General features: G+C 36.8%; 1 protein-coding gene across 3 annotated transcripts; it reads right to left on the bottom strand.

The window, feature by feature from the left end:
* Nucleotides 1-1,505: 1,505 nt before the first annotated feature.
* On the bottom strand, nt 1,506-27,808 carry LOC133881919 (uncharacterized). 3 transcript variants are annotated; one of them, XM_062320993.1, is made up of 34 exons: nt 27,569-27,808; nt 27,305-27,478; nt 26,873-26,968; nt 26,466-26,535; nt 26,116-26,249; nt 23,753-23,893; nt 23,515-23,672; nt 20,133-20,301; nt 19,938-20,036; nt 19,532-19,609; nt 19,389-19,448; nt 19,121-19,278; nt 18,693-18,894; nt 16,560-16,679; nt 14,784-14,869; nt 14,537-14,641; nt 14,266-14,364; nt 13,327-13,415; nt 12,707-12,855; nt 11,477-11,620; nt 11,279-11,386; nt 10,862-10,972; nt 9,826-9,933; nt 9,604-9,714; nt 8,800-8,978; nt 8,175-8,631; nt 7,639-7,746; nt 7,379-7,437; nt 6,014-6,398; nt 3,545-5,080; nt 3,020-3,227; nt 2,806-2,931; nt 2,573-2,686; nt 1,506-1,988 (listed from the first exon to the last, which is right to left on the bottom strand). In XM_062320993.1, the coding sequence occupies exons 1-32, from the start codon at nt 27,674-27,676 to the stop codon at nt 2,831-2,833; spliced, it is 5,910 nt and encodes a 1,969-aa protein (XP_062176977.1). In that variant the 5' UTR covers nt 27,677-27,808; the 3' UTR covers nt 1,506-1,988; nt 2,573-2,686; nt 2,806-2,830. The 3 variants fall into 3 exon arrangements, with proteins under 3 accessions (XP_062176977.1, XP_062176976.1, XP_062176975.1); XM_062320992.1 differs by having other exon boundaries at nt 1,507-1,941; XM_062320991.1 differs by lacking the exon at nt 1,506-1,988 and adding an exon at nt 2,132-2,476.
* Nucleotides 27,809-27,966: the final 158 nt, after the last annotated feature.

Raw genomic sequence — 27,966 nt, 5'->3', positions numbered from 1 at the left:
GTTCATTATTCTTCAATTGCATCATACTTCAGTTTTATAAAGGAACAACGATTCTTTTTAGGATTCAAAATTTCACTTACATAATAATTCACTTAGAATCATGTCAATATGTATAAGACGAGAAGATTAAACAATAAACACACCAAAAAAAGTGGTCGGCATGAACCCTTGGATAGCTAGTAATAAAAATAATAATAAAAAAAATTCTTTTGAAACATTATGACTATGTTTCCTAACGTATTCTCTGAGTATTTTTTGTTTCTCTTAAATAAATTAACAAAGAATTCAAAACACTATTTTTTTTTTCTTAAAAAAAAAAAAAAAAACTCACACTTGCTTTTAAGAATATTTTGACAAAATAAGTGCTTTAACTTTAAAAAACTTTTAGAAATCAGATCTAAGCTGTTCCCTCCTTCTCCCCCTTTCCCTTTCTACTCTACTCTCCGCTCCCACCCTCCCCCTCCTATTCTGGTTTTTTCTTTTGTTTGTAAGTGTTCTCCGACTAGATCAGTAATTTTGGTATCTCTACTATGCATCCGTCCATCTACCTCCGTGTTGTGCTGTTCATATCCTTTATGGCCGCTGCTATTGTTTGCTGGTTGTGTTTTTGCTTTGAATAAGAGTTTTCTTCTCCATCGATCTACCATCTTGGACGATCTATGAGATGGAGGTTAGTCAAATATAATGGGTTATCTCTCACGGCCTGGACAGTTCGGTGTAAAAGGTTATCTCTTACAGCCTGTTTTAAATAAATTTTTATAGGATATTTGGCTACCATTGTCTTAGATCTAGTCTGCTCAGAACAGATATGCTCTTTAACTATTTTTGTACAAGTGTTAGTGGAAGATGAAAGTCATAGATAACACTTTATTGTAAAAATTTTGTTTGTATCTATGACTTTATAACCTTATAACATGTGACTATAATTTTGCAGAACTTTATGCTTTGTAATGTAAGAGCTTTATACTCATGATCTTTGATCAATGAAATACTCAAATCTTTCGTTCAAAAAAAAAAAATTAATATCAGTGAAGCTAACTTATTATTTAAAACAAATTAAAAAAAATATATATAATAAAGGAGAGGGGTGGCCGTGCGGTCACTTCTAACATAGTCATAGGTGACTGTGCACCACCACAATATGCCAGGGGTAGACGTACAACCACCCAACCGACCCCTCTCCTCCATTGAGGATAGCTACACAACCGTTTTTATTTAATTTATTTTTTTCAAATACTCAAGTGTAACACGGAAAACATTTTCTCAAATGTGAACCTTACCAAAAACTACTTCTAACATTTATATCACATCAAAACACTTTTAAATCATTAAAAAAATATATATATACTTAATGGAATAGACTAACAAACATGAACTTATGATTTCCAGCTATGTTATTCCCATGGTTGGCCATCAAAACGTAAGGATTTGAAACTGTGGTTCCGTTTCGAAGTTAGTTGCTGATCGATCTAAAAAATATTCTAAGTTTGGACGGTGCAATTCTACGTGGTAACTGGACCTTTTGATTGATAGTTGAGTTTTTCTTTCATGAAATACTTTATTGGACATGAATCTCTTGTAATTGGAGATTCCTATTATTGCCCCTACTCCATTTTCTTCGAGAAGGGGCTCCCTTGTTCCACCGGATGAGCCCTGCCCGAGCAAGGGGCCGAATCATGCAGGACAGCCCTGCTCAGACAAGGGGCCCTCTTACATCCCCTGTAACCTTTTTTACCATTTTTTTTTTAATAAAAAAAGAAAAAGAAAAAAGAAAGAGCCTCACAAACCCTTGTTATTACCCCTTGCTTCCTCTGTGGAGGGAAAATGGCAGGGTACCAATCCCACTTTATCCGCATTGCAAATGATACCAGCCAGGCTGGGTGGCAGCAGACTCATAAAAAAGGGGTCACATCCAACGCGTGGATCGACCACATTATGAAACTGAAAGAATAGAAAGGAAGGAGAACTTGAAATCTCTCACGAGCAATCTATAAGAAAAGGACACAGGTTTTGTTTGTTAATACTTTTTTTCATTTTTCCTATTGTAGTCTTTTTTCTTTTCTTTATTTTTTTTTTAAAAAAAGCCCCTGAAAAGATTAACAAATAGAGTCAAAATTTCCTCCAAACTGGGTGAAGAATTTTCTCCAATCCAATCTTTAAAAGTGTCATGCATTTCTTAACATGTAAAAACTATAGGTTTTTTTAATAACATGTGCTTTTCACATGCTTTCCTAAATAGCATTAAGAAAAAAAAAAAATATACTTCTACATGTAGCACACGTGATACCTTGAGTGCTTCATGTGATACTTTGTGGCTGAGTTAGAAAAAATTATTTGGAGGAAATTTATATCCATCAGAAAAACCCTCACCATTTAAATTTTGCATATCCAAGAGCCCCATGTATTTTCACCACCCAAAACACATGGGCCTTGATGGCAATGAATGGAGCAGGGCCCACCCAATCACCAATAATTTCTGAAAACAAAAACAATAAATACGCGGCTTTTAAGAAAAAAAAAAAAGAAAGAAAGAAAGAAAAGGAAAAGCTTAGAAAGCAAGAAAGCAACAAACCGGACTATGCTGAAAAGATTTCATTCTCCGCGTAACGACAATCACATATGGTATGGAGACAAAGAATTGTTAAGTGGGCCGAGTGCACGTTGCTTTCTCAAATACCGCCACCTCCTTGAAATCATAAAAAGAATGGCTCAAGAAAATGCCATGAATATTATAAGCGTGTTGAATATTTATATATGCATTATTTTATACATTAAAAAAAGAAAAAAAAGTCCTGCAGATTTCACCTGGATCCACAGGACCACAAGTACTCTACAAGAAACCCTCGGACTGTAACAATCCCGGATACACAAACGATGTTATCTGTTTCAAGGACTTCAAGGATACTTTCAGAAAAGCATGGCCTTCTGTTGCTGCATAAAACGAACAGTAGAGTTATTTTTTTATATGCAACCAATTATTGGGTTATAAGATTGTCAGTGGGATGAAAAAGACCAGTACCTCTCATCAACAATTTGAATTCTTTTGAGAAATCCTCGACACGCCCTAGCACAGGTCTTATGCCACAAATCTGTACAACACAGAGTTCCAAATATAAAGCCATCTCCATTATTTGCACCAATAAGCAACAGACATCTTGGACTTCGGAATGAATCCGCTCCAATTTGTTGGCCTCACACAGTTCAGTAACAATAGCAATGGCTTGATCCTGCATTGGATAAATAGAATGTTTAAAAGAATGATCTTATAGTTACTAATATAAGACTTCGTTTTATATATGGAGGATATGGCTGACGAACCAGCTGCAAACTGAAGAACAAATTCTCAAGAGAATAAAATGGGAGGTCAGGCAAAGAATCATGTCTGGATGTTTTATAAGGAGTAAGATTAATGGAGATCTTTGTAAGAGTTGGGGCTTTCAGCTAGTGTGTTTGGAGTTGGTGAGATTATTTGTTGAAGGATAGACATCCAATTATGTTGACATAGGCGAAAATTCTAATAAATGAACAGATAGCACCATCCAACCTGTAAACCGTGTAAAATTTCAGGCATTGGAAGCTCAGGAAAATGAGCAAGATCGACAAATCCCAACTCCTCTGCCCTTTTAGCAGCACCCTCAGCATGTAAACAGAGAAACTTCAGAAGAAGAAATGCAATTTTGTAGATCTGCAATGCAATAGCGTCGGAGAAGTATGTTTGAGAAACAGGATCAGTATTTTTAGTTGCTTGATCCTTAATTGTTAGAGCAGTTGAGACAGCACTGAACTTCTGTTTTGGCACACAACCAAGCGGTGAAAGAGCAAACCATCCACGTCTGCTTTTGATAACTGATTCTTTCTTGCAGCAATCAAAGTCCTCTTTGAGGGTAGGAGGACATAAAAGAGGGGCACCCCTGATGGCAGGCTCTCCATGGCGTTGAGTTCCCCGACTAATGAAGGCCAAGAGATGGATACTTTTCTCTCTTAGCTCTGAATCCATTTCTTTCATGGCCTTAACCCATGAATTCCAATGTTTTGCTAGCACACACATCAGCATTAGGGTATGCTCTGTTTCTTTAAGAGCAGCCAAAGACGTTTGTGTCCTCTGAGCCCGAGGTCTTTTCTTGTCAGGATCATCAGACGGAAAGTCTGGTGCATTGAGATGATAAAATATCATATAAGCTTTCTCTGAAAAGAAGTAATGTATCACATTGTCCACAATATCGATGCAAGTAGAACTGTCTCCTAGAGATTGAATTATAGCCGTAACCACAGACAAGCCAAGTCCCCAAATGCATCCAGGCTTTTCAATTTTGTCAGATGAGTTGGAGAAACCCCCTTCACTATTTATTGGGGAAAAAAGTCTACCATCAAAGGATTCAGCAAACAAAACCCTCAGAGATGAGAAAAAACCAGAATTAGCAAGCATCTCAGCACCTCCTCTCACACGTGCCAGGGTCAAAAAGAACTTCAATATTATGGGAAAGGATGCAAGAGATTTATTATCCTGAAGCTTCAGAACAACATTCTGCAATGATAGACGATTCTGTATGATTGGGAACCAAGTGTTAGGCATCAAGAAACTTTTTAATATAAAGTCCATAGTTGTCAGGGAAAGGGTGCAATGCTCAGTAGTAATGCAGTTGCAGAGAATGGGTAGTAGCGAAATAGTCGTGTTAGAAATCTTAGCCACGTCTTCGACAGATTCCATACCTGTTGCCCCACCTAAACATGAACTAAGGCAAGTAAACTCCAAAGTCGAAAGAAGTAACATCAGTAAGAGCCTCATTGTTGTGCTGACCCCTTCGACTGATGACCTTAAGCCACTCAACACTTTAAGGCCAGAACCCAAGGTTTTCAAGACTAGTACAAAAGCATGCAAGGACAAGCTTTTATATGCAGATCTCATAAGATGGAGAAGTAATTCTGCTTGTGCTGCTAGAAAACAAAGGATATCTTCAGAGGCATCCAGAATTGGTGCTAGTGATTCTACGGTGGCAGAGAAACATTGGCATATATGATCAATACATGATAAAACAACTTGATCAGTAATCTTTGCTCCAATAGTGTTTCTTGTTGTTGACTGCATCAGTAGGTAAAAATGAATTAATTTGTCCGAAAATAAAGCAAATGTGTGCAAAATAAAAAATAGAAAAACATTTTGGTTTTTTCAAACCATGAAGTTGAACTATGATAGCTATATCATCAAGTAAGGACTATACACAAAGGTTAAGACATCAGGTTGATCAAATTAGATGCCCAGTGCAAAAGGCAAGAGGAAGGAATTATCTTAATATTCTAGATGCTGTGGTTCATAGAAAGGGTTTTCTTCATTGAATACCACGACGTTTCTCTGTGGTATAAAGTCCTCAGAATTCATTTCATGCTCCATTTAACGTCAGAGAATCATGCTAGGCAATTGTGAAATGTAGCTTTGATGGGACATGACTTTCACATGACAACTTGCTGGTCAAAGAGAGATATCTAAATTGCATAATTATTACAATCCCCATTCCTTTTCTATCCTATAAGCATCAATTTATATTGGTTATAACCAGATCCCTCAAAGAGTTATTCCACACTTCATTAAAAAGGTGGATTCATAATACAACATGAGGTTCCGTCTCAAATATCTATGGGCCCTAGTGCCCAAATCAAACCTGCCTTCTTCAAAGCATCATTTTTTTTACAGCAAAGTAGGGTGGTAAGGCATGATGTTCACTACAATCAACCTCATAATCACATATACTGCAAAATTTCCCAAAACACCAAAAATTAACTTTTATATTAGAAAACAAACCCTCAGTTATAGATTAACATAATCATTAACAAACTTGTTAGATTATGATCATTCGTTCACATTTTAGTTTTAACAAGATAAAACATAAAGGTGTACAACCCTTACGAAATTTGCATTACTTTCCTAACAAATCAAACCATAACAAAACACTTATCGATCATGCATTTCTAACTTCGGAACTTCAACAGAAAGGGAATTAGAGTTCTGATAACTCACATCATCCTCGTAAATAGTTAAAACGGTTATTAATGCTTTCAGTGCAGAATGCTTTGAACTTGCAAGCAACACCATTGAGTTTGTGTCCTGCATGCAACGCAACATTGTTTCCGCGATTGCCTTTGATGCTTTCCACTCTGAAAAATCCCACATATCTAATCCCATATCTGCTCTGAGCCGTACAAGGTCAAACAAGTATACAGCTTTGGAAGTTGCAAAAAGGTCATCCTCATACTTAAGTTCATAAGTCTGCAAAAGCTTCAATTCAACTAGATACTGATAGAGTTCTTTGAATGGTCCAGGACAAATTTTACGGCCTTCAAACTCTCCTTGCAAATGATAATAAAGGTCACTGAGAATTAAAGTATTTAGTTCCTTCCCTTCACTGAAAAAAATAAAAAAAAAAACAAAAAAGAATGATTTGAATGCAGCACCTAAAAATAAAATACATTTTGCAAGTCAGAAGAAAAACAAAGTGATAACAAATATACAAAAACCTTGTGTATTAGAAACAAATTAACAAAACACCTGCCCAAGAATAGAAACAAGTTAACATACTGCAATAGTGTATAGAGAGGATCTAATTGTATGTTCATGTAATTTTAGATTGTTGCTTAGGTAGCTGCTTTAAGCTAGGATTTGTTCCTAGTTTAGTGGTTAGGGATTCTATATCTCTAGTCACTATCTCAGGCCTATGGCCGTGTTCTGTAGTTTCTGGACTGGATGTCTGCCTTCGGGCTGTTGTAATTGCCTTCGGGCTTGGTTTTATATTTTAATTGAAAGTTCCAGTTTTGTTCAAAAAAAAAGTTAACATACTGCAATAAAGAAAATGCATGATTTCATGTGGATAATATGTCACAGCCTTAATAAGTAGAAGAAAGGCCAAGTTCTTAAAAAAAAACAGATGGAAGGGCAACAAAACACACAAACATGTTGTAGGTGGATGTGTCCATTAAAATCAAATCATAGTAACATCTGGAAGCATGATCATGCACAATTATGCACACACAACCGAAAAAAGAAAAAATAAAAAGGAGAAGATTGTGAATAAAATGCACACACGTATGAGGAAAACAGAATAGAATCTCATAGATGCATGATGGATGGCGGCCAAAATGACCATAGATAAGTGAGTAATTTTCAGTAGAAAAGCCATAGTTATAAAATATAACAGAAAATAATCAGATTTTTTTTTTCCAATAGTCCATGAAAACTATGCATTTTCCCCCCTCACCCCCCCCCCCCCCCAAATCCAAGAAATAAAGAAAAACAGCCAGCCTTTTTTATCATTAGGTCACTTCATGAAGTTGAAATTACAATTTTATGCATTTGGATCAGAACTAATTGATTATCCGAAAACTCTACCTGTAACCATGCTGAGAATATTGAGCTAACAATTCAAAAAAAGCAGGCTGACTGATCAACTGCAAACAGGAAATAAAAAAAAAAAGCTTGGAGTTAGATCCAAGAAAATGAAAATAAAATACATAGAGCCTGCAGTTCTGACAATAAAAAAAATGAGCTCCAAAGGGCTTGTCTATCTACACACACAGACATGATACAAAAATCATTCTTGAAATTTCACTTAATAAAACAATCTGACAATGTTAGAGACAGGATCAAACCTTTTTTGAAATCACAAGGATCTTCTCAAGCAATGAGACAGACAAAGTTCCTGAGTCACTCGTTGCTAATCTTCCCATCACATGCACAGTGAATAAGCTGGCAGCAAGCTGTAAAGTTGCAACTGACACCAATTATTCTCTCGCATTTTAAATATAAAGAAGACAATACCAAAAGGCTGAAACAAATATCAAGGGGTAATAGTACTTATGTACTCTACACCATATACACAAATAGTATAATTAGGACAAGCATTAAAGTATTAATATAAAAAAGCACTCATTTAGCTGACTCGAGAATTATGAATTAATTGAAAAGTCAACTGTTAGAGCTAATGTCAGATGTTCTTTAAATTCCAGCTCTGCGCTCAATACGTATATAAAGCAAGGAAAGAGTGACAAAAAGAAATGTACTATCAGCCAGTGAAAGTAAATAACCCAATACTCAACTGTGACATTGCTAAATTAACATATTATCAAAAACAAATGAAATTGGATATGAAGATCATTGGTTTGTTAACACTAATACTAACAATCACCTTTCCGTGGAAGTATTTTTCGTTGTTGTATTCACAAGAAGTATATGACTTGATCAGATTGCCTAAAACAGTGCTCTCACACCAGTTTGACATAATATCTTTCACAACTTTTGATTTTTCAATGTATACCACATTTTCTATCCTGTCCTTCGATTCAATTGCATGCTTTACAAGAGATTCAGCATGTGACAACTTTTTCTGCAGGAACATCTCATACGCCATTATTTCCAATATTGCAGATTGACATTGATATTTGCATGCCAAGTTCAGAGCCTCCTTTTCAGTAAGATTTTCAAGGGGAGGATCTTCAATGCCAGCAATTAGCGAAACAGAGTTGGACAATTGTTTCCACAAATTCTCAGAGCTCCTCAGCCACTTCAGGATATGCGTATACTGAGCAGCCCCTTGCCACAAGGCCTTCATAAAGTTCAGTACATTCAAGAGAATTCGAGGATTGCTGAAGATTTAAAAAAAAAAAATCCAGCAGATTAAAATGTGAAGCCAAGATAAGATGTAACCATATCAATCATATATAAACAAAAAAGCCAGAAAATATAACAATACATGGTAATAATAAGAAGACTGACAAAGAAACTAGAATAAAAATCATTTCAGGACAATATACCTGTTGATAAGATCATTTGTTCTATCAAGATGGTGCAGAAGTGCATCTACCAGACTTGATTTCTTGGAACCCTGTGGCTCAAAGGAAGCTTCATTTGCTGGTTGCCTCACATCATTAGCACTACTATGTTGGAGATCTGTACTCTCTTTGGCAGCAAATACAGCAACAAGAAAAGCAGGCTGCAGAAAGAAACCATATGTTTGGAAACAATGCCACGAAAAGATAGAATGAGACAATTGAGATGACAGACTAAAGGAAATGTAAAAACGAGCCAAATAATTTACAATATTGTCAAAAGCTAGCCAATGATTGAGCTGAACTTAGTTAAAAAATGCCCAATTTTGCTTCTATGCAACTTTCCTGTGTTCATTCCGGTTTATGAGCTTAGGCTTGGCTGCCTTGCCCACAACAATGATCCTATTTGTGTCAGAAACCACAAACTATTAACTTTGTAAGCTTATAAAAGTGGATGCAATAATATAGGGAAAATATCATAACTCTTATACAGAGATCCATGCTATATAACGGAATCTGTTGGATCCACAGAGCTTGAGAAACCACTAGACTACTGTTTTACTCAAAGTACGTATAGCTAAAACCCACCCTGTAAGTAATAACCCATTGTTCTCCAGGATAATGATCCAGGAAGAGAATTTAGGAGGTGTGTATCAGCATCACAAGACTATCAAAGTACAATATAATAATACTGGAGCCACTCCTAAACAAAATTATATCAGACAGAGCACGTAAATGTTATTCCAAACATTTTTTCAAGCCTCAAACCTGGTATATAAGGTATCAAACCTGATAATTTGCTGCAGAAGTGAGCAGATTGAATATGGCAACAAGGAGATCTTTATTCCATGCTGACTTCTCAAGTAGTATGTAGTTTATGGTGTGCCTCAAATCTGTAATCTAAAACCAAGTAGTTTATCAAAATTAGAGTAGAAAAAACAAATCTGTCAATTTAATACAATAGCCAATGGAGGAAAGTAGGAGAATAAGCTCAAACACAACATGCAAAACCTGCTTATCATCCAAACCAAAGCATGCATTGCCAAACGAATATTGTTGTAAATAATCTGCCACAATCAACAATTCTGACAATACCCTAGCAGCACCAACTTGGATTGTCTGCATGGACAACTCAAAAACCTCATTAAAGTTTCTCAACAGTAAAGGAAGTACCATATGACATCGATAAAACATAGAAGGGAGATTAAAGTACACAGGGTTATGAACAATGGAGAGTCAAGAAAGAGATGCAACAGGCCACCTAGGAAACACAATTACACACCAATGGTCATGAAACATCATATCAAATCTGTACAGTCTATCTATAATTACATGTAAACATAGCAGATGTCCAATGCCATAATCCATCCAGCAGGAGATGCCATTTAGAAGGCAAACATGTCCTAGTCTAGACCAAAACAGTTAACAGCACAGTTAACATTTAGCCAAACACGTGCGCTCCATGCAAGATTGACAGTAGCAAACACAACCCGTGATCACTAAAGAAAGTACAAAACATATGTAGGGAAGATAATATTTGGCATTCTTACCCAAAATGACCAGCAGATCCACCCACCCCAAACATAAAACACCTTTTTATAACCTTCCCTTATTTCAAACAGACTAATCAAATTTTGCACGATCTCAAGCACAAAGGATGAATCATTAGGTGATCAACCTTGTGTAGTAAAATCATTTTCAAATAATTGTGAATTTCCTCAAATACAACAATACATTTCACCATTGAGTAGGAAAAAGGTGCATGCGACCCTCAATTTCTCATGTATTACAAAGCCGTGATCAATGTCTAACACAAAATATTAGGTGCACAAGCCTATATTGTACATTTCCCAATGAATCTCTAACTGGATAATTTGGATGATAAAGCATAAACAGAGAAAGAAGATGAGGAAAAAAACACATTTAAAAAAAAAAAAATTGAATTTTTGTTATGAATGAGCAGAAACATCATTAAGGAACGGGAGCTGAAAACTATCAAAATTCAAGCATGATCCACGTACAGATTGATCAAGGATGAAGTACATACAGGATTGCGAAAATATGATATTAAGGATATGACAGCCGCAACAATGGGAACTGGTTTGGTCGTACATGACAGCACAGCTTGATGAAAGACAGGAAGGCTGGAAGATATATCCTGCAAAATTAACCACAACTGGATCTCAACTTTTGTATCTTAAATTATCTGATTCACAAAATCAACAAAATAATCTAAATGAGAAAGATATCTACCACAGATGCGTATAAAATCAAGGTATATAGATTGCTCAAAATTGTAGCGCAACAGATAGAGACATGAGAACTTGAGAAGACATGCTTTAAACAAAAACATATAACATCTATGTAGCAGTATAAGAAGAGATATAACATGCAATGCTACTTCAAAAATCTTTCCAGCTTAGCACGCCAATCAAACGAAAAGCTCAGTGTTTATCAAAGATACCTTTGAAAAATTGGAGAGCATGATGAAAAGAATATCTAGAACAGAACCCATAGCAAGCTGTAATCCCTCAATCTCCATCAGTTCGAAGACACGGCTAACATAAATATTCTGCAGGAAAATGTTCTCACATCAGTTAGGAGCAGAGAAATCTAGTTTTTCATGGCCAGGTAAGACTGGTAGATACAAAACACAGCTGACCTCTAAGGCTTGCGTAGTTATACAAATAATTCGAAAGAGTGTATTGTGGATGGAAGAATCACAAAGTAACATATCCCGGATAACATCACCCAATCTTTTATAGTATGAGATTGACAAAATGCATTTTTTCATCACTTCCAGCACCTAAAACAGTAAACACACGATCAGCATATCATGTTATTTTAGCAGGGTTAGCAATGAATCAGAGAACTTTAGGAAGTGCACAAGAAACCAGGTGTAGGTCGGACAGTATGCAGGCAATAAGACTGTTTACTATGTATACGTCAAACACATACTAAAAAGTAAACTTCTTTTTTCGCATAAAGAAAAGAAAGACATGACTAAACCCAGACCTAATATTCTCAGGGTCACTTAAATGAGTCGAACAAACAGGTCACAGATACCAGTAAAGACAATTCTAAATCCAGAAAAAGATGTGGCTAATACATGTGCAACACTTTTTATATTACAAGACGGTTGTTGAAGATCTTAAAACAATATCTGGACTATTAATCCAAAAAAAAAAAACATGTCAGCAACAAAAGAAATAAAAATTGTAACTTGTAATTAAGTGCTATTACTCTTCCATTATTATCCATTTGTAATATTTGGCTCTCAGGCCATGAATGACAAGAGGGTAAAGGAGAGCAAAGATTGTCATATCACGTGTACACCAATCAGAAAATAATCAGAACTCGAATTTTTTTTTTATATATATATAATTAATCGCAAATTCATTAAAAAGCGCAAAGGCGCAACCCTAATATACAGGATCTATGCAAGAGAGACACCTAACTAGAAGAAATATTAAAGTCAAAGGCTGCAGCCCAATGGTAAAGTGTCTTAAAGAATAAAGCCTTTAAACTCTAGACCTTTTTTTATCCCTCCACTTTTCCCTCCTACCCAACTGAGCCTAGGAGCAAGAGGACATTAAACAAAACTTACTTGACTAAGAAATATGGGGGGCTTGAGGTTACAAATCCAAAATGAAATCTCGAGGCATCTCGGACATCATATTGACCATTTATTATATTCCAATTTTGGCTAATAATCATGAATATATCTTCTTGCATGGGCCTAAGAGAATGCTTAAACTGTTTGCAGTTTTAGTCTTTTAGATAGACTCAAGCTAGTGATTGATGAAAAGAAACCCAACAATTACAATCATTTGATAATTCCGTATGTGTCTACCAAGTTAAATAGAATAAAAAATGGGAACCAAACGTGCACCTTCAATGTTACTTTCCAACGCACATACTTCGCTTTGTATTTCCAGTTCTCGTGACTAACTAGGACATACTGCAGGGAGAAAACAACTAGAGCCAGTATGGAATCATCCTCTAATCCTGTTTCCACAAGCTGCATGGTAAAGTCCAGCACTGTAAAGGTTTTTGAACAATGTGCGTCAGAATCCAGAGAACAAATAGACAATGATGATGTTACACAGTTCATGAACAGCCTTACTGTTAAGACAGCTCCTAAAATAATTATTGTATATAGACAAATAAAATGATTTGCACCTTGATGTCCCCTGATTATTTTTGGTATTTCAGGTTTCCTGCTTATGAAGTCAAGTTGGATAGACTACCTATTGGGCAAAGTTTTTAAAAGGTGGATTATAAAAGAAAAACAGTGAAAATTTCAAAATATTACTCTCTCCATCCAAAAAAGTGTCTTTGATTCTAATCAGTGCAAGTATTAATAAAAAGTAGAAAGTCTAATTAACTTCATACAATGCCCTTCACTGTATCTTAGAGGTGGACGACTTTTAACAACAATCTTATTGCAATACTAGACAAACAAATTTAAAATACTAACAGTCAAATGCAAGAAGCTTCTACTAAACATGCCTGATATAGCCAATGGGTAGTCATTATCATTCTGCTCACAGTCAATTAAGAGCATCTTTGCCAATTTTGCAGAAAGTAACCACGATCCACTAGAAAAAAGAAAGAGGTAAAAAGAATAAAGACAAACTATAAATCTATAGTTCAATTAAATAATGCAGTCATATAACTTCAATGAAACAGCACCCACTACTAAGACAAAGGAAGCAAGCAAAAGATCCAGACTTTTCCCCCACACAAAAAAGGAAAAAATCCCCATAGACTTCGTGGCACCATACAACGAAATGGCAAGATAGTCCACATAAGCAAAACCATAAGGTTGGCAATTAGGCCATGTCATTCAAATTCTATAACCCCTTATGTTCCAATAGCAGGCTTCATGGTGTCACAAACTACACAAATTTCAGCTATCAGCAATGACGATTTTATTCATTATGCACTTCAAGTGGCCAACCATAAGATAAATGGAAGTAAAGAAGAAAAAAAAAAGGAATATGAATAGATAAGTACATACATACATCCATTAATACATAAGTACGTACGTATGTGTATGTGCGTGTGCGCGCATGTATTTATATCTGTACAATCAAGGAAAATTTAGCCTCATTTAATAAAGAAATAAAATTGACTCAGACCCATGCAAAATAGTGCTGTATGCAAAGCTAGTGCTGTAAACTAAATATTTTGACAGGATAAATAAATTAAAAAAAAAAAAAAAAAAAAAAAAACATATGTATAGTATGCTTAAAAAATAGTTCTTTCAAAATATATATACACACATGTATAAGTAATAAAACCAATCCCATTGAAAGCATGAAAAAAAAGAAAAAGTTCTTTCAAAATATACAAGTCAAATCAATAATGAAAATGATTATGGAGGACTTCAAACACAACAGTGGAAGTTGAATGTAAAAGGCAAGATTTTTAAACTAGAGGATTCACCTTGATAAACCATTACTGCCAACATCGCAGATACTTGTCCTTAAGACCACATCAAATATATTTGCCTTTAGAACCACCGCAGCAACATGAGATGGGGAACTGACCATAAAAAGACATTAATGACTGAGGTTGTAGTATATGTGCTTCTCTTTATGACCACAAACTCATACAGAAATCGTTTTTGATAAGTAAAGATTATAAAGAATATCAAGCCAAGGATTAGCTGAAGACACATTCAATGCATAAGAACAGCCGAAAAAAACACAGATACCATTTCAACATCTTGCCCAAAATCTTGAGACACATGGACGTCAGAGCAGCACTACGGGAATTAGGAGGCAGAGTTCTGACCAAAGTGCAAATGGTCTGAACCACCCTGCAGTGAACATAAAGACAACAAACTATCTCCAACTTAACAAGAAATATAGTCAAGAAAGGGACAGAGCTAGAAAATGAACTCAGGAAAGGAAAGACAAAAAGGCAGAAACAAGAAAAAAGCATCTAAGTCGCCTAATTACCACACATTCTTCTCCAAAGTCCCAGCAATGCCAGTTTCTTGAAGATGCAATAAGCTCCCAATCTCCATTAAAGCAAAGCACGCTGCCTACTTATAATAAATTAAAAGAAATTCTGGTGAGAAGAAAATCTAAACAGAAATAATCAAACTGCATTGGAAAATTGAAATAAAAAGTAAAAAAATACATTTGCTTGCCTCACAAAGTAAACTTTATATTTAACACTACGACCCTTTTCCAATATGTTTATCAGTGGATGCAAACAACCTGAGCTAAGCACTCGGCTTTACAACCTCACTCAGTAAACAGGACTGTTCAAGCCAAACTAGGGCTTTGGCCAAGCTGAGGCAACCATGTTCAACCTCAGTCCATCGTCATGCATACGGGCTTGGGATCAGCTCAGCATGACAGAGAAGCCAAATGTGTGAGGGTGAACATGGGTGTTGTGCCAAAGAAAATTACAAGAACATGTTCTCGATAGGAACCAGAAGAAGTAACAGACCCATCATCTCCAAGGTACAAGAGGCAGAGCTCAACAAGGAACAGAAAGAAACATACTGCAATTTAACCTTAAGAAAAGGAACATAAACCTTAGGAGCGAAAATCATACAGCGATTTAAAGAAACTTAACAAAAGGTCAGGATTTTCTATTTCAATCTGAACTGCTAGAATGGATCGGAGTTACAGACGAAATACAAATTCAGAACATAGTTTCTGGAAAATTAAAAGGTGAAATTCGGAAGACTCAAACAAAAAGCTGATGGAAAGAATGCGCCCTAAAAGATAGAATAAAAGTGATCCCAAACTTCAAAGGGACAGGTGAAAAATGCGATTACAAAATCAGGAAAGGGAAAAGAAGGGGGGGGAAGCTAGATCCATTCTTGAAGGGGAAAAAAGAAGAAAACGCTGGATCTGATCTTGCAACAGAAAGAAAAAGAACTAAACCAAAGTGCATGTACTGCAGACTTTTTTTTAATATTAAGAAAACACTCAAAATTGTGGGGGGGGGGGGGGGGGGGGGGGTGTGCAAAGGCCAACACACAATGAAGATTTTTTACGGTGACAAAATCCACATCAAACATTGAGGAGATAAGGAACATGAGGACGAACAAAGGACTAATCACTATAGAAAATGTGGAAGCAAAAATAACTCCCAAGTGCCACAAAAATACCAATAAGCCCATCAAAATCTCAGTTTATTATAATTTGAGGAATTTCACCTAGTCTCAGTTCAGAATGCAAAGAAAATCCCATTCATCATCAAAACCATGTTAAACCAAATCTTTCCAAGTTGACTTGGTAGCAGATCAAAAACTGACAAGAGCAAAGAGATAAACAATTGATAAAGCATGAGTCAAATCAATATAGAAAGCTGAAACTGTGGACCCAAGTCCTCTGACAGCAACACCATTACCCACAGAATATATCAAAAAATCTTCAAGTCTGTTGCTCAGGCACCATATCAGTCATTGGGAAAAATTAATCTCTGAAGTGTCTAAAACAATAACATAGATCCATGTTACAGTAAATTAAAGTCTTATCAAGCGTTATAATTATTAGGAAAGGACTATTGTCATTCTGGTTAATCCACATCTAATGCAGCTCAATCAACATTTTCCTTTTCGCATCATATAGCAACCAACTTTCTCAGGCAGCAGAACTCAAAACTATTTAGAAAGTGAATTCTATCACAATCACCTAAACGAGACCTAACATTATCAGTTTAAAATCAACTTTCATAAGATATCAGACAATAGTAAAAGTATAAAAGCAAATTACCGTGTTAAAAGACACCATTCGACTAAGCAAGTCAAGAGTAAAGAAAGCTTCCTCACTTTTGTCCAAATACAGCTCCTGTGCCAAACGGAGGAGCAATACAAGCAAGCCAGATTGTGTATACTACAAAATAGATCCATATGTCAGCAAAAAGGTGCAGCTTAAATGAAATTGAATTGGATGACAAAATTAATCAATCCAGCTTGAATACATAGCTTCATAGTTCATTATGATTTCTGTAGTCATCACCAAAAACATCTCAACCCAAACCTTATCACAACTTCAGGAGGACATCGACAGGATTACAATATATCTTCCGTCACAGTACAGAAACAGGCTAGGTAAGTAGTGGGAAGTAATTTGACGGGAGAAAGAGTGATTGCAACCAAAAAATTATGAATTTTAAAGTATAAAAAACAGTGTCAACACCATAACCATCATGTCCAGAGTGCAAGTAAGCAAAACTAAGCAATATGTGAAATAGGAGATTCTAAACTGAGCAATAACCATGATCAGCATTTCATGTGAGATCTCTCTCTATGCAATCATAACGGAACATGAAATTGTGAATGGATTACACTCAATTGTACTGTGATGCTGCACCATAAACACGATGAAATCAAGTGCTTTCACAGAAATAAGAAAGTATTTTACAAGAAAATCCTAAGCCTCATCCAAACAGAGAGGTCAGTCTTAAGAGTATTATTTTATTTATTTATTATTATTTTTTTTATAAGTAATAAAATCTCAATAAAAAGAGCAGAGGGCGCAACCCAGCCTTAGGAGTATTATTAGCGTGGACCTTTTCAAACACTACAAAGATAGTGTCACAATCATAGATTGAAAGCCAATGAGTAAAGGAACATAGAGATAATACAGCAATAACATCCAAAAATGCCCATCTGATTGTCATAATGCATTCTAAAAGCATCTCCAACAGTAGTAACCGAAATAGTTACTGAAAAAGTACAAATTTTTACTTTTAACTACTGTTTTTTTATATACACTACGACAAATTCTCTATTCTATTCTCTATTTTATTTATATATTTTATTTATTGTTTTCTTTTCTTTCTCTTCGGTCTCTCTCTCCCTCTCACCGCAAGCTAGCAGCCCCCATTGCAGCAGTCTTCCACCACCAGTATGAGGGATCTTTCTAAACTTCTCCTCCACCTTATCAAAAGCCAATATATATTTTCTGGGGTACAAATACGCATCAAAATGATCTTTTTCATTATCATAAAACCAGTGAATTGCGCCATTAGCAAAAACAGCAGGGAGAGTGGAGACCTCCCCGGTGTCGGGACTAAAGATGTGAAATTGAGAGTCCTCGCGATAGCAAAGCAAGCCGATGCGGACTTGGGAAAGGTCCATATCAGTCAACCTTTTGAAAGGGATTGTGGGGAGCTTAATGTCAGGAGCTAGGGTTTCACTCTTTTGGATTTTCGCAGAGTCAAAGTGTTGGTCCTTCAATTCACACTTCTTGATTCTCTGGGCAATAAACAGGACTCGGCCAGTGCCAGATTCAGTGGTGAGGTGACGATGGGCCAAGGAATGTAGACATTTCAGAGGTAGAAGGATTGGGAAAAGGAAACCCTTCTTCACACCAAATAAGAGAGACATGCCTTTGCCATGTCTACATACTTCAAGTCTGCGCCTTTAAGCGGCAAGAAAGGATGGAAGGAAGCTGCTGCATATATTTGATCCGAGCGAAGTGGTTTGGGACTAGGGTTTCTCTCAAAGAAAATGCAACCTTCAGTGTGCTCTGCAAAATTTAGAAAGATCCCTCTGCCAGGTTGGTGCGGACAGCAAGTGCGCTGGTAGCAGCTGCAAAAAGAGAGGGAGAGAGCAAAGCGAGACAACAGAGAGAACAAAATAAAAAAGCTTTCAGTGTGCTACAGTGGAAGTTCACTGTAGCAACAAATTTACTTTGAAGTATCTGTTGGAGGAGCAAAATGGCTCATAATAGCTAAATATAGCTATTATAAGCCATTTAGAGCATCTGCTAGAGATGCTCTAACGCAGGTTAAAACCTAGATAAAAGGAACCTCTTTGTTTCCAAGAAAATCCAACGGGTCTAAGGTAAAACAATCAGAAAACATTAGATTAAAACAATTAAAAACTATTGTCTAATTACCTCCCATCGTACAAGAGCAGTATTACCACCAATCATTTTCAAAACATGTCCACGAGTATTGCTAGGAATGAATAAACCCTCAATGCCAGGAACATGCACTGGCAGGTGTGTTTCAACAATTTGAGAGATGTCATCCACCAAAGAATCACCACTAATCTCAAACAAGGATGATATTCCAACTGACTTGTCTAGAAAGTTATACCTGTTAGAAGAATGAAGGCATAAAAGGCATAAAAAGACTACATATCATAGAACAGCCACATATTTAATAAATAAAAAAATCAAGAATCATAGAGCTTATTCTATGTTACATTGAGAATACAGATATTCCACCTCAGTATCAGGACAGGGTTTCATTTTTAGCACAAAAGAACGTATGCTTTGAAGCCAAAGGGATTACCAAGAAAAACTATACAAGTTTTACTTACACGCATTCTGCAGGCCACGTTCCTTCACAGAGGGATGATAATAAGCGAACAAGTTCTACAGTCCTGAAGGGGAATTCACCCTCTAAGTTGCAGAGAAGACACCGAATGGGACTGTCAATAAAACTTTCCTTGTCCCAGAACTGAATACAAAGTGACTCCTGCAAATTCAAGAGAAAAATTCTCCATTTAGCAAACTACGAGCAATAGTTTAAATGATTAGAAATATAATGAATGACCCTGAAGAATAATAATCATTATACATCCAAACCTCGCCACGATAAATTTTGCAAAGAATATCCAATATCAAATTAAGAGTACTATCCCCTATCTGCACCATGATGAAGAAGGATAAATTAGAAAGGCACACAATAAATTCCTTACAAACTCCGAAGTTATCCATAGCATACTTACCTGAAGATTGATCTCATAAGATGCAATAAATGCAGAAATAAAAGTTCTCAAGACACTTCGATAACCAGCACTGGGTCCCTGGGTAAGAAAGAGAGAAATAAAAGAAGTACAAAAGAGAGCTCACTTGTTTTACAAAAATAGAATATATACAAGAACTATCAAATGAGAATCCAAAATCCAGAAAATGTAAGGACCAAAATGATGCAATCATATGTAAATTTAATCTCAAACAATAGACTACATGCCCTCTTCTCTTTGGATACCAAAATAAAAAGAGGTGGTTAATGATAGAGCTACATGGTTTATGGTGAAAAGAAGGACAAACCAGTCTGAACACTCGACATAAATGGGAAACACTAGAAAAAAGTCACTGTAAACACTTGGAACTATAAACTGAATAACTCACATCTGATTCCTTCAGTAGATCACTTTGAAGGATTTCAACAAAATAACTCAAGGATGAAGCCTCAAAGGCTTGGCGTACATAACCAACATGATCAATCTCCTGGAGAATTAAAAAAGAAGAATAGCATCGTCAACATTTGCAATGTTCATACCTTCTACTGTAGCAAACAATACAGCAATCAACAGCACTACAAACCATTAGCACATTATTTTCCTCCTTTCCTGGAAGTGATGAAATTAGGCAAAGAAACACTGCCCAAGCTAGAATTAGTGGGCCTGCCTCTTTCAGTTCAAAGGCATTGAAGCTGGAGATTATTGAATCCATCTCTTGGACATCAGACAAGGTGAAAACAGAGACACCCTTCCTACGAAATTGCAAAACAAGTCTTCAAACAATTAGAACAGACGTATTTAAAGAACAGGGGGGGGGGGGGGTTGTCAAATGGAAAGGCAATGTAGGGGATACATAACTATCATAAGAAAATCACTGAAGATATTATCCAAAAATTTAGGGGAACATGATAAGACTCAAATCATACCAATGAAACCTACTGAATGTGTCTAATTATCTAAACTGCAGTTACCACAGCTCTTAAAATTACCACAAAAAAAAAAAAAATCAGATAAAAAATCAAGGTGAAGAGGTTTCCAGTTACAAACAAAATGCATAAGCTTCAAATTGCCTGCTATGCATCTATGCAAACCCAATCCAAAAGGAGAAATCTCCCTAAAATATGGCATTCTGGGATAATTGAAAAACTCAACACTGATCCAATAATTAGAGAGTGAAGTAATCTTGGACAGCATCAAAAAAAGTGAAACCAAAACAACATCAGTCAAACAATAAATTTCTTTTTTCCGTAAACAGACACTCCTATCTAGTTTGATACTTACAATACACTGCAATCTTTAGCTGATAGCTCTGACACCCATGCAACCTTCATTTTCAATAGGAGCCCTCCAATTATACTCAACTTAAAAACAAAAAAACTCCCAACAGAATAAAAAAAAACACAAAGACAAAAAAGCACATACTAGACATTAATTCTCATGTCAACAACTGTCTAAGAATTACAGTATCCCTGTCAGACATGGCACAACAAAGATATTAGGATACTTGTTAGGTATGTATGCCATACCCTATAGACATACCAGACTTAGAACAGAGAGATATATAACCTGATTTTTTTTTTGATAAGTAAAAATTCGATAAAAAGCGCAGAGGGGCGCAACCCTAGTACACAGGAAGTATATAAAAGTGTCCCTAGTCAGAGGAAATAAATGAAAAGGAAAGTAAAAAATCAGCGAACGACATACTACTTGAGCTATGTGCCGACACCCACAAATATAACATATTAAGCACATTCCTACAAAGAACCCCAAACCGGTACCTCCATATCCTCAAAAAGCCTAAAATTTCTCTCACGCCACAAGCCTCACAAAACACATAAAGGAACTTGCTTCCAAATATGGTTAACAGGACCACGACCCAGCAAAGTGCCACATCCACTCGATAAATCCAAAATACTACGAGGCATAACCCACTCCACCCCGAACAAGCTATAAAAAGAACTCCAAACAACCCAAGTCACGTCACAATGAAGAAGAAGGTGATCAACGGATTCCTCATGCTTCTTACACACAACACACCACTCTACCACCATAATACTACGCCTACGTAAATTGTCATGTGTTAAAATCTTTCCTAAAACCGCTGTCCACACAACAAACGCCACCTGCTTCGGAGCTTTCACACGCCAAATACCCTTCCAAGGAAAAGAAGCCGCCTCGTAACAAACTAAAGCTTTATAGAAAGTCTTCACTTCAAAATTCCTCCTCATAAAAAGATTCCACAACACCCTATCAACCTCCCCATGCCGAATCCGAATAGAGTATAATTGTTCAAAGAAGGACATCACCATCTCCACCTCCCAATCCTGAGCATAGCGCGTAAAGAGAACATTCCATTGAGCCACGCCTCCTACCACAACCAGATTATCCACCACCCAAGCATCCAGAGAACGAGCAATAGAGTACAAAGCTGGATAGCATAGCTTAAGAGGCCTGTGCCCACACCATAAATCATGCCAAAAGCGAATATGAGACCCCTCACCCACCTCAAAACGCAAGTACTTGGCTACATTATCCCACCTCCTTCGAATAAACTTCCAAACACTCACACCATAAGACCCCGTCAGCGGTAATGAACTCAACCTCCCCTCACACTCCCATACTTCATCTCAATCATCGATTTCCACAAAACATCGTGTTCCTGAGTATATCTCCACATCCACTTCCCCAATAAGGCTTGATTAAACTTAATAACATCACGAACTCCCAGTCCACTAGCCTTGATTGGAGAACAAACCCGATGCCAATTGACTAAATGAAATTTAGTCTCATCCCCCATACCACTCCACAGAAACTCCCTTTGAAGCCGTTCCAGTTTCTTGGCTACACTCACAGGAATAAGGAACAGAGATAAATAATTAGGAATGCAAACAGTGTACTATGAATCAATGTCACCCTACCACCCTTGGATAAATAAAGCTTCTTCCAACTAGCCAACCTTTGCTCCACCTTCTCAATAACCCCATTCCAAATAAAAAAAGATTTAAACGACGCCCCCAACGGCATACCCAAATAGGTCATCGGCAAAGACCCAATTCTACAACCCATAATATGTGCCAAAGACTCCACATCATCAACCTCGCCAATAGGGACCAATTCGGATTTGCCTAAATTGATCCTCAAACTTGACACTGCTTCAAAACATAAGAAGGTACACCTCAAATTTCGAACATGCTCGGCCTGTGCTCCACAAAAATTAAGGTATCATCAGCAAACAGTAGATGATTCGCCACTAAAGCTTCATTATCCCTGATGCCCACCGAGAAACCTGACACCAAGCCTTGGAGCCATAACATGAATTCATTCCTGTATTTTAGCCATTCTTTCAGTATTGATTCTAGTTTCCTGGATATTCTTGGTATGTGCTGATGTTATATGTATATTCTAAAATTGGTTAAGTTCCCTCATGAAAGAAGCTATTGGGATGTTTGGAAACAAGAAGAATCTTGATTCTATTTGCTATAATATTCGGGTTTTTCAAAAACAAATCAGATTTTATCTCACTTTTTCTAATTTTATCTCAGAAAGTCAAAAACTATCCAAACATCTTTTTTAACTTTATTTGCCTCGGAATTTGCTCACTAAATTATAGTTGAATTCAGATTTCAAAAAATCGAGCACCCAAACGTGCCATATGTATCTTGGACACAAGATCTTGGAGGAAGAGAGATTAGATACTATGTTACATACTAACTACCACATTAGTGCCTCATAACTCAGGGCATTTAATCTCATTAGGCATTTTTGATCAATTGAGATTCAACAAGCCCAAAGTTGTACGTGGTATTGTCCAGTAATCATGCAATAAATGAAATCTTGAAATAATACTAGGGCATTTAACAAATTTGACCGGCTATTCTCTTTCTCCAAAAGATAAAAGGCTCCTATGAACTTTCCACATTACCCATAAACATATATAAAATGTAGCTAACAACTAGGTAAAAAACCTGAAAGGAATTTCATCATGAACCATCTGGAGAAGAATTTCCAGGTCCAGGGTCTCTATGAGGATAAGTTGCAGCTGAACTTTGGCATGATAAGAAGAATGTAGTGCCTCAGATGATATTGCCAGCTTTCCAAAGTTATAATCCCCAGATATGATCCCCTGCAGGAATTTCTTTTCTAGCATGATTAGGATCAAAAAGGAACGAAGACAATAGTACTGTCATGAAAATTAAGATATACCTTGTAGAGGGAGCACAGATTTTTCCATCTTCCACCATCACAAGTACAAAATGACTCATAATATGCTAGAAAAAGAATGTCTAAAACCAAATTGTCTTCAATCAGTGTTTCCTCCGCCCACAAAGTGAAAAGGTCAACATCCTACAAAGCATCCCCACAAATCACACTAAAAGTTAAAAAGCTTAATTATGACAATCCATTATTAAAATAAGCAAGTACTCTTTTTTTTTTCTTTTCTTTTCTTTTTTCTAAAATAGAACCTCCATACATCTAGATTCTTATCGCTAGCTGTGTATAAAAATGGTTGAAGAAACAACAGAAGGGCAAAAAAAACTTACAAATACGGGCACCATATAAAATTTGACTAAGCCAATAAGAGAGTTACCCATTACATCAATAGTCTTTTATTTGGCACAATATTAACTAACTACCTGGATGTAACACACTATTCCAACATCTTTTTTTTTTTATAAGTAATGATAGTTTTATTGAAAGCATAAGGCGCCCCTACGTACACTAGAAGTATACAACAGGAAACACCTAACTAGAAAGCGAAAAAGAAACAAGAAATTCAGCAAAGCTGATAGATAAAGGGTACAGATAAGCCATCGACCAGACATACAAAGTATGGAGAAATAACTCTAGCACCTCCTCTAGGGAGCTCTCTAGGTTCTCAAAATGCCTAAGGTTTCTCTCTCTCCAAATACACCAAAAAAGGCAAATAGGCACCATCTTCCATGTAGTAGCGCTCCCAGATCTCCCAGACTTCCACCAACAAGCAACTAAGTCAAGCACACTCCTAGGCATGACCCACGAAATACCAAAGCGGGAGAAAATGTTGTTCCAAAGAGAAGAGGCTAGATCGCAATGCAGAAGGATATGGTCCACTGATTCCCCATCCCTCTTGCAAAGACAGCATCTATCCACAATAATAATGTGCCTCTTCCTAAGATTGTTCAAGGTAAGAATTCTGCCTAGAGCTGCAGACCAAGTGAAGAAGGCTGCCCTCGGGGGAGCCTGAAGTCTATATGCTGCATTGTGCAACTGAAGAATAAGGTAAGATAGCACTATTAGGTTTCATGTTGGCTAATTCAGAGTCAAAACTAAGATTGATGTAAGTCTAGGTTGTTAGGTTGATTTGGTACTTAAAATGAAATACAAAAACTAGGTCAAATTTGAAAAACCGAATGCTTCGGTTGGAGTCTCAGTTTGTTGGACATCCGAACGATACTCAATCACAAGGTTGTCACAGAATTGCTAGAGTGGACTCACAGTCGGTCACGATCTGAACACAAGAAGAATTACAACTGAGAGTGATGCTCGGTCAGATTCACTCGTCCGAATGTAGGAAGAACTGAGGTTGGCAGAATAACGCAGTCACACTCATGGTCGGACAGCGTCTAACCGGAAGAAAAGATCGCAAGTGGCAGAATTGCTCGGTCGGACCATGTCTGAACACCGCTAGCTTGTAAGCTGTGAAACTCTAGCCATTTCAAATGAACAACTTACCCATTCGAAAGCCGCCTTCAACAATTGCCTTTTCCAGTAACCGACTTTGCATCAAAAGATTGTGTTTTCTCAAGGGTCTATATAAATGTCAGAGTGCACAATTTTTCATAAACCTTGAGGCCATTATTCAGTGTGCTAAGAGAGACATTTTACATCTATATGCCTTCAATTTTATATCTCTATTAAACTTTGCTTAAACCACAACAATTCTTATAACCTTCAGCCGCCGGAATTCGGGGTTGCAAGAAGAGACTTGATAGAAGATTGGCCAGAGTTCTAGAGCTACTACGGTAGAAAACAAACGGGTCGTTTGTTGGGATACAATTCAAGTTTCACTGCAAAAGTTTTATAAGTATAATCTGATTGTAATTTTAATCTTCTATAGTGGATAAGTTTCTTTGGTTTGGTTACCCCAAAGTGGTTTTACTTTTGATAGAGTTTTTCAAAAGATTTCTACTTCGTCACCAAAATTAGTATGTTCAACTTGATTTATGCTTTGGTTGATTTTGGTAATATTGAGTGTGGTTCCCAATTTTATTTTGTTGATATTTGTTGTGTTTAAATCGAAAAACACATATTCCCCCCTCTCTAGGTATTGTTTGGGGTCTTTGGCCAAATTTCAAGAACCAACATGCTCCATTAACAAAGTTGATTGCTCTGCTCGTCATTATAAAGACTCAATGCAGTAAGATCATAAATTTACATGTGCACCTCATATATCCATCATCTGGCTCCCTTTTAGAATCATACAGAGCAAATAGTAAAGTGCCTCCTTTCGATAAATAAATGCACCATAGCACCCCTTCAAGTAATGAATATTATTCAGAAAAGACACATGTTGACATTAAACATACCATTTGCTCAGGGTAACTGGAGGATAGAAGGTCCTCCATTAACGATATTAATTTCCTTTCAAGCCCATCAGAAATCAGCTTTAGCGCCTCCTCCCTCATAATTTGACCTTCTTTGGATCCAGTTCCAACATATACTGCACCCAAAGTAGTAACGTTTTCAGTAGGACAAGTCAAAACTCAGTACGTATAAGCAACATTTCAAAAACTTGAAGTTAGGCATAAAAGTGGTCATGGTATGTTTGCTAAATAATCCAAATGGTTCAAACATTCCATGACACCAAAAAGGAATAAAATCAAAATTAAAGAACAGAAAATAACTGGGAATTAGATGAGCTCCATGATGGACTTACAAGCATGCATAAGAATTTGCCTGGTACACTTTAGCAAGCATTGTCGCTCCATGTAATACTGAAGCAATATCTTCATAGCAGCAGCAAAAGAAAATAGAACATTGAGATGGGAGGGGGGGAAAATAAAAGACAAGCAGCTAGCAGTGAAAAAAAAGCTCCAATACTAGCATCCCAATCTGTACGCAAATAATATTTCACATGTACAACTCAATTCAACTAAGTTGAATAAGCTGTACATTAGCACTTTGCACATTCACATCAGTTGGATAACCATGAAATTGTCATTGAATCATATACCAAATCTATATTGCTATAAAGACGCTAACATCCCACACAAAAACTTGTATTCAACATTCGGATGTACCCACATTCAACACAAAAAGAATAAAGGAAAAAGAGATACTAACCACGTGAAGAAATTCTTGAACTATAGAATTAGCACCTAGATCGTCGTCCTTAAGAGATCTTTCAACAAGAATGTACGATTGCACCTCGTCTAAACACTGACACAAATAAGAAGCACAATAGTCAAACAATAAACGACAATCACAGAAAATGAGTTGAGTAACACCAATATTAACCTCGATGGCAGCATCTGATACACACTTTATGAAACTCATATTCTTCATAAGAAAATTCACTTTATAGACAAAACACATCATTAAGAACCATGCAATCAACGACCAAACAATATTTGAAGCACACCAACAATTTTCACAGAAATGATTATCAACATTTGGCAGTATGAACGGAAATCATAGTGAACAATAGTACAGTGATTATAGCGTTAAGACCAGCTCAACAAATTACAAATTAGCAAAAGCGTGCAACGAACGCACCAAGTAGGAGCTGATATGCAAAGCCTTTTCTTTTAATTCGGATTGTACAGTCAATTGGTGAGACCCTATTTCCACTTTCTGTGAATTCAAAGCCTCCCTGGACTTCTCATTCGGTGGCTTGAAGCGCGACACTGTGTCCACGAACCAAGCGTGGTTGTCTTTCAACTTCTTCGCCTAAACAAACACCAACAAAATCGAATTCACATACAACATATACATACATTTACATCATATGTGAAGAATAGAGTTGGGATTAGGGTTTACAAGATTTGGAGGGAGGGAGGAGGAGAAAGGGGCGTGCTCGAGCTCGGTGAGGAGGAGAGAGAACGGGTCCCACCAGAGAGAGCCGTCGACGGAACTAGCGCTCGCCATTGGAAGCGCTCGAGAGCTTGGAGAGCCAAAACCCTATCAGAGAAGAATGACAGGAGAGGAAGAAGAAGGGCTTTGTTTGATTTTCGCGCTTTTTGTGCTTGGAGGGTTTAGCACAGAGAACTTCAAGAGTAAGTAAAAATGCGGGAGTAAAGTGGAGGGGGTGGTCTGTTGCTTTTGGGCTGGGCTTTGCCGTTTAGATCGGAGGTCTAAGGGTGTGTTTGGAATTTGGTAAATAAAAAGTGACATTGTAAACCAAATTGTATAAAATGAATTGTTTAGAAATTGTGTTT

The sequence above is a fragment of the Alnus glutinosa genome, chromosome 11 (genome assembly GCF_958979055.1).
Source record: "Alnus glutinosa chromosome 11, dhAlnGlut1.1, whole genome shotgun sequence".
NCBI classification, from domain to species: domain Eukaryota; kingdom Viridiplantae; phylum Streptophyta; class Magnoliopsida; order Fagales; family Betulaceae; genus Alnus; species Alnus glutinosa.
The sequence above is the reverse complement of the archived record's forward strand: the minus strand, read 5'-3'. Positions and strand labels throughout refer to the sequence as shown.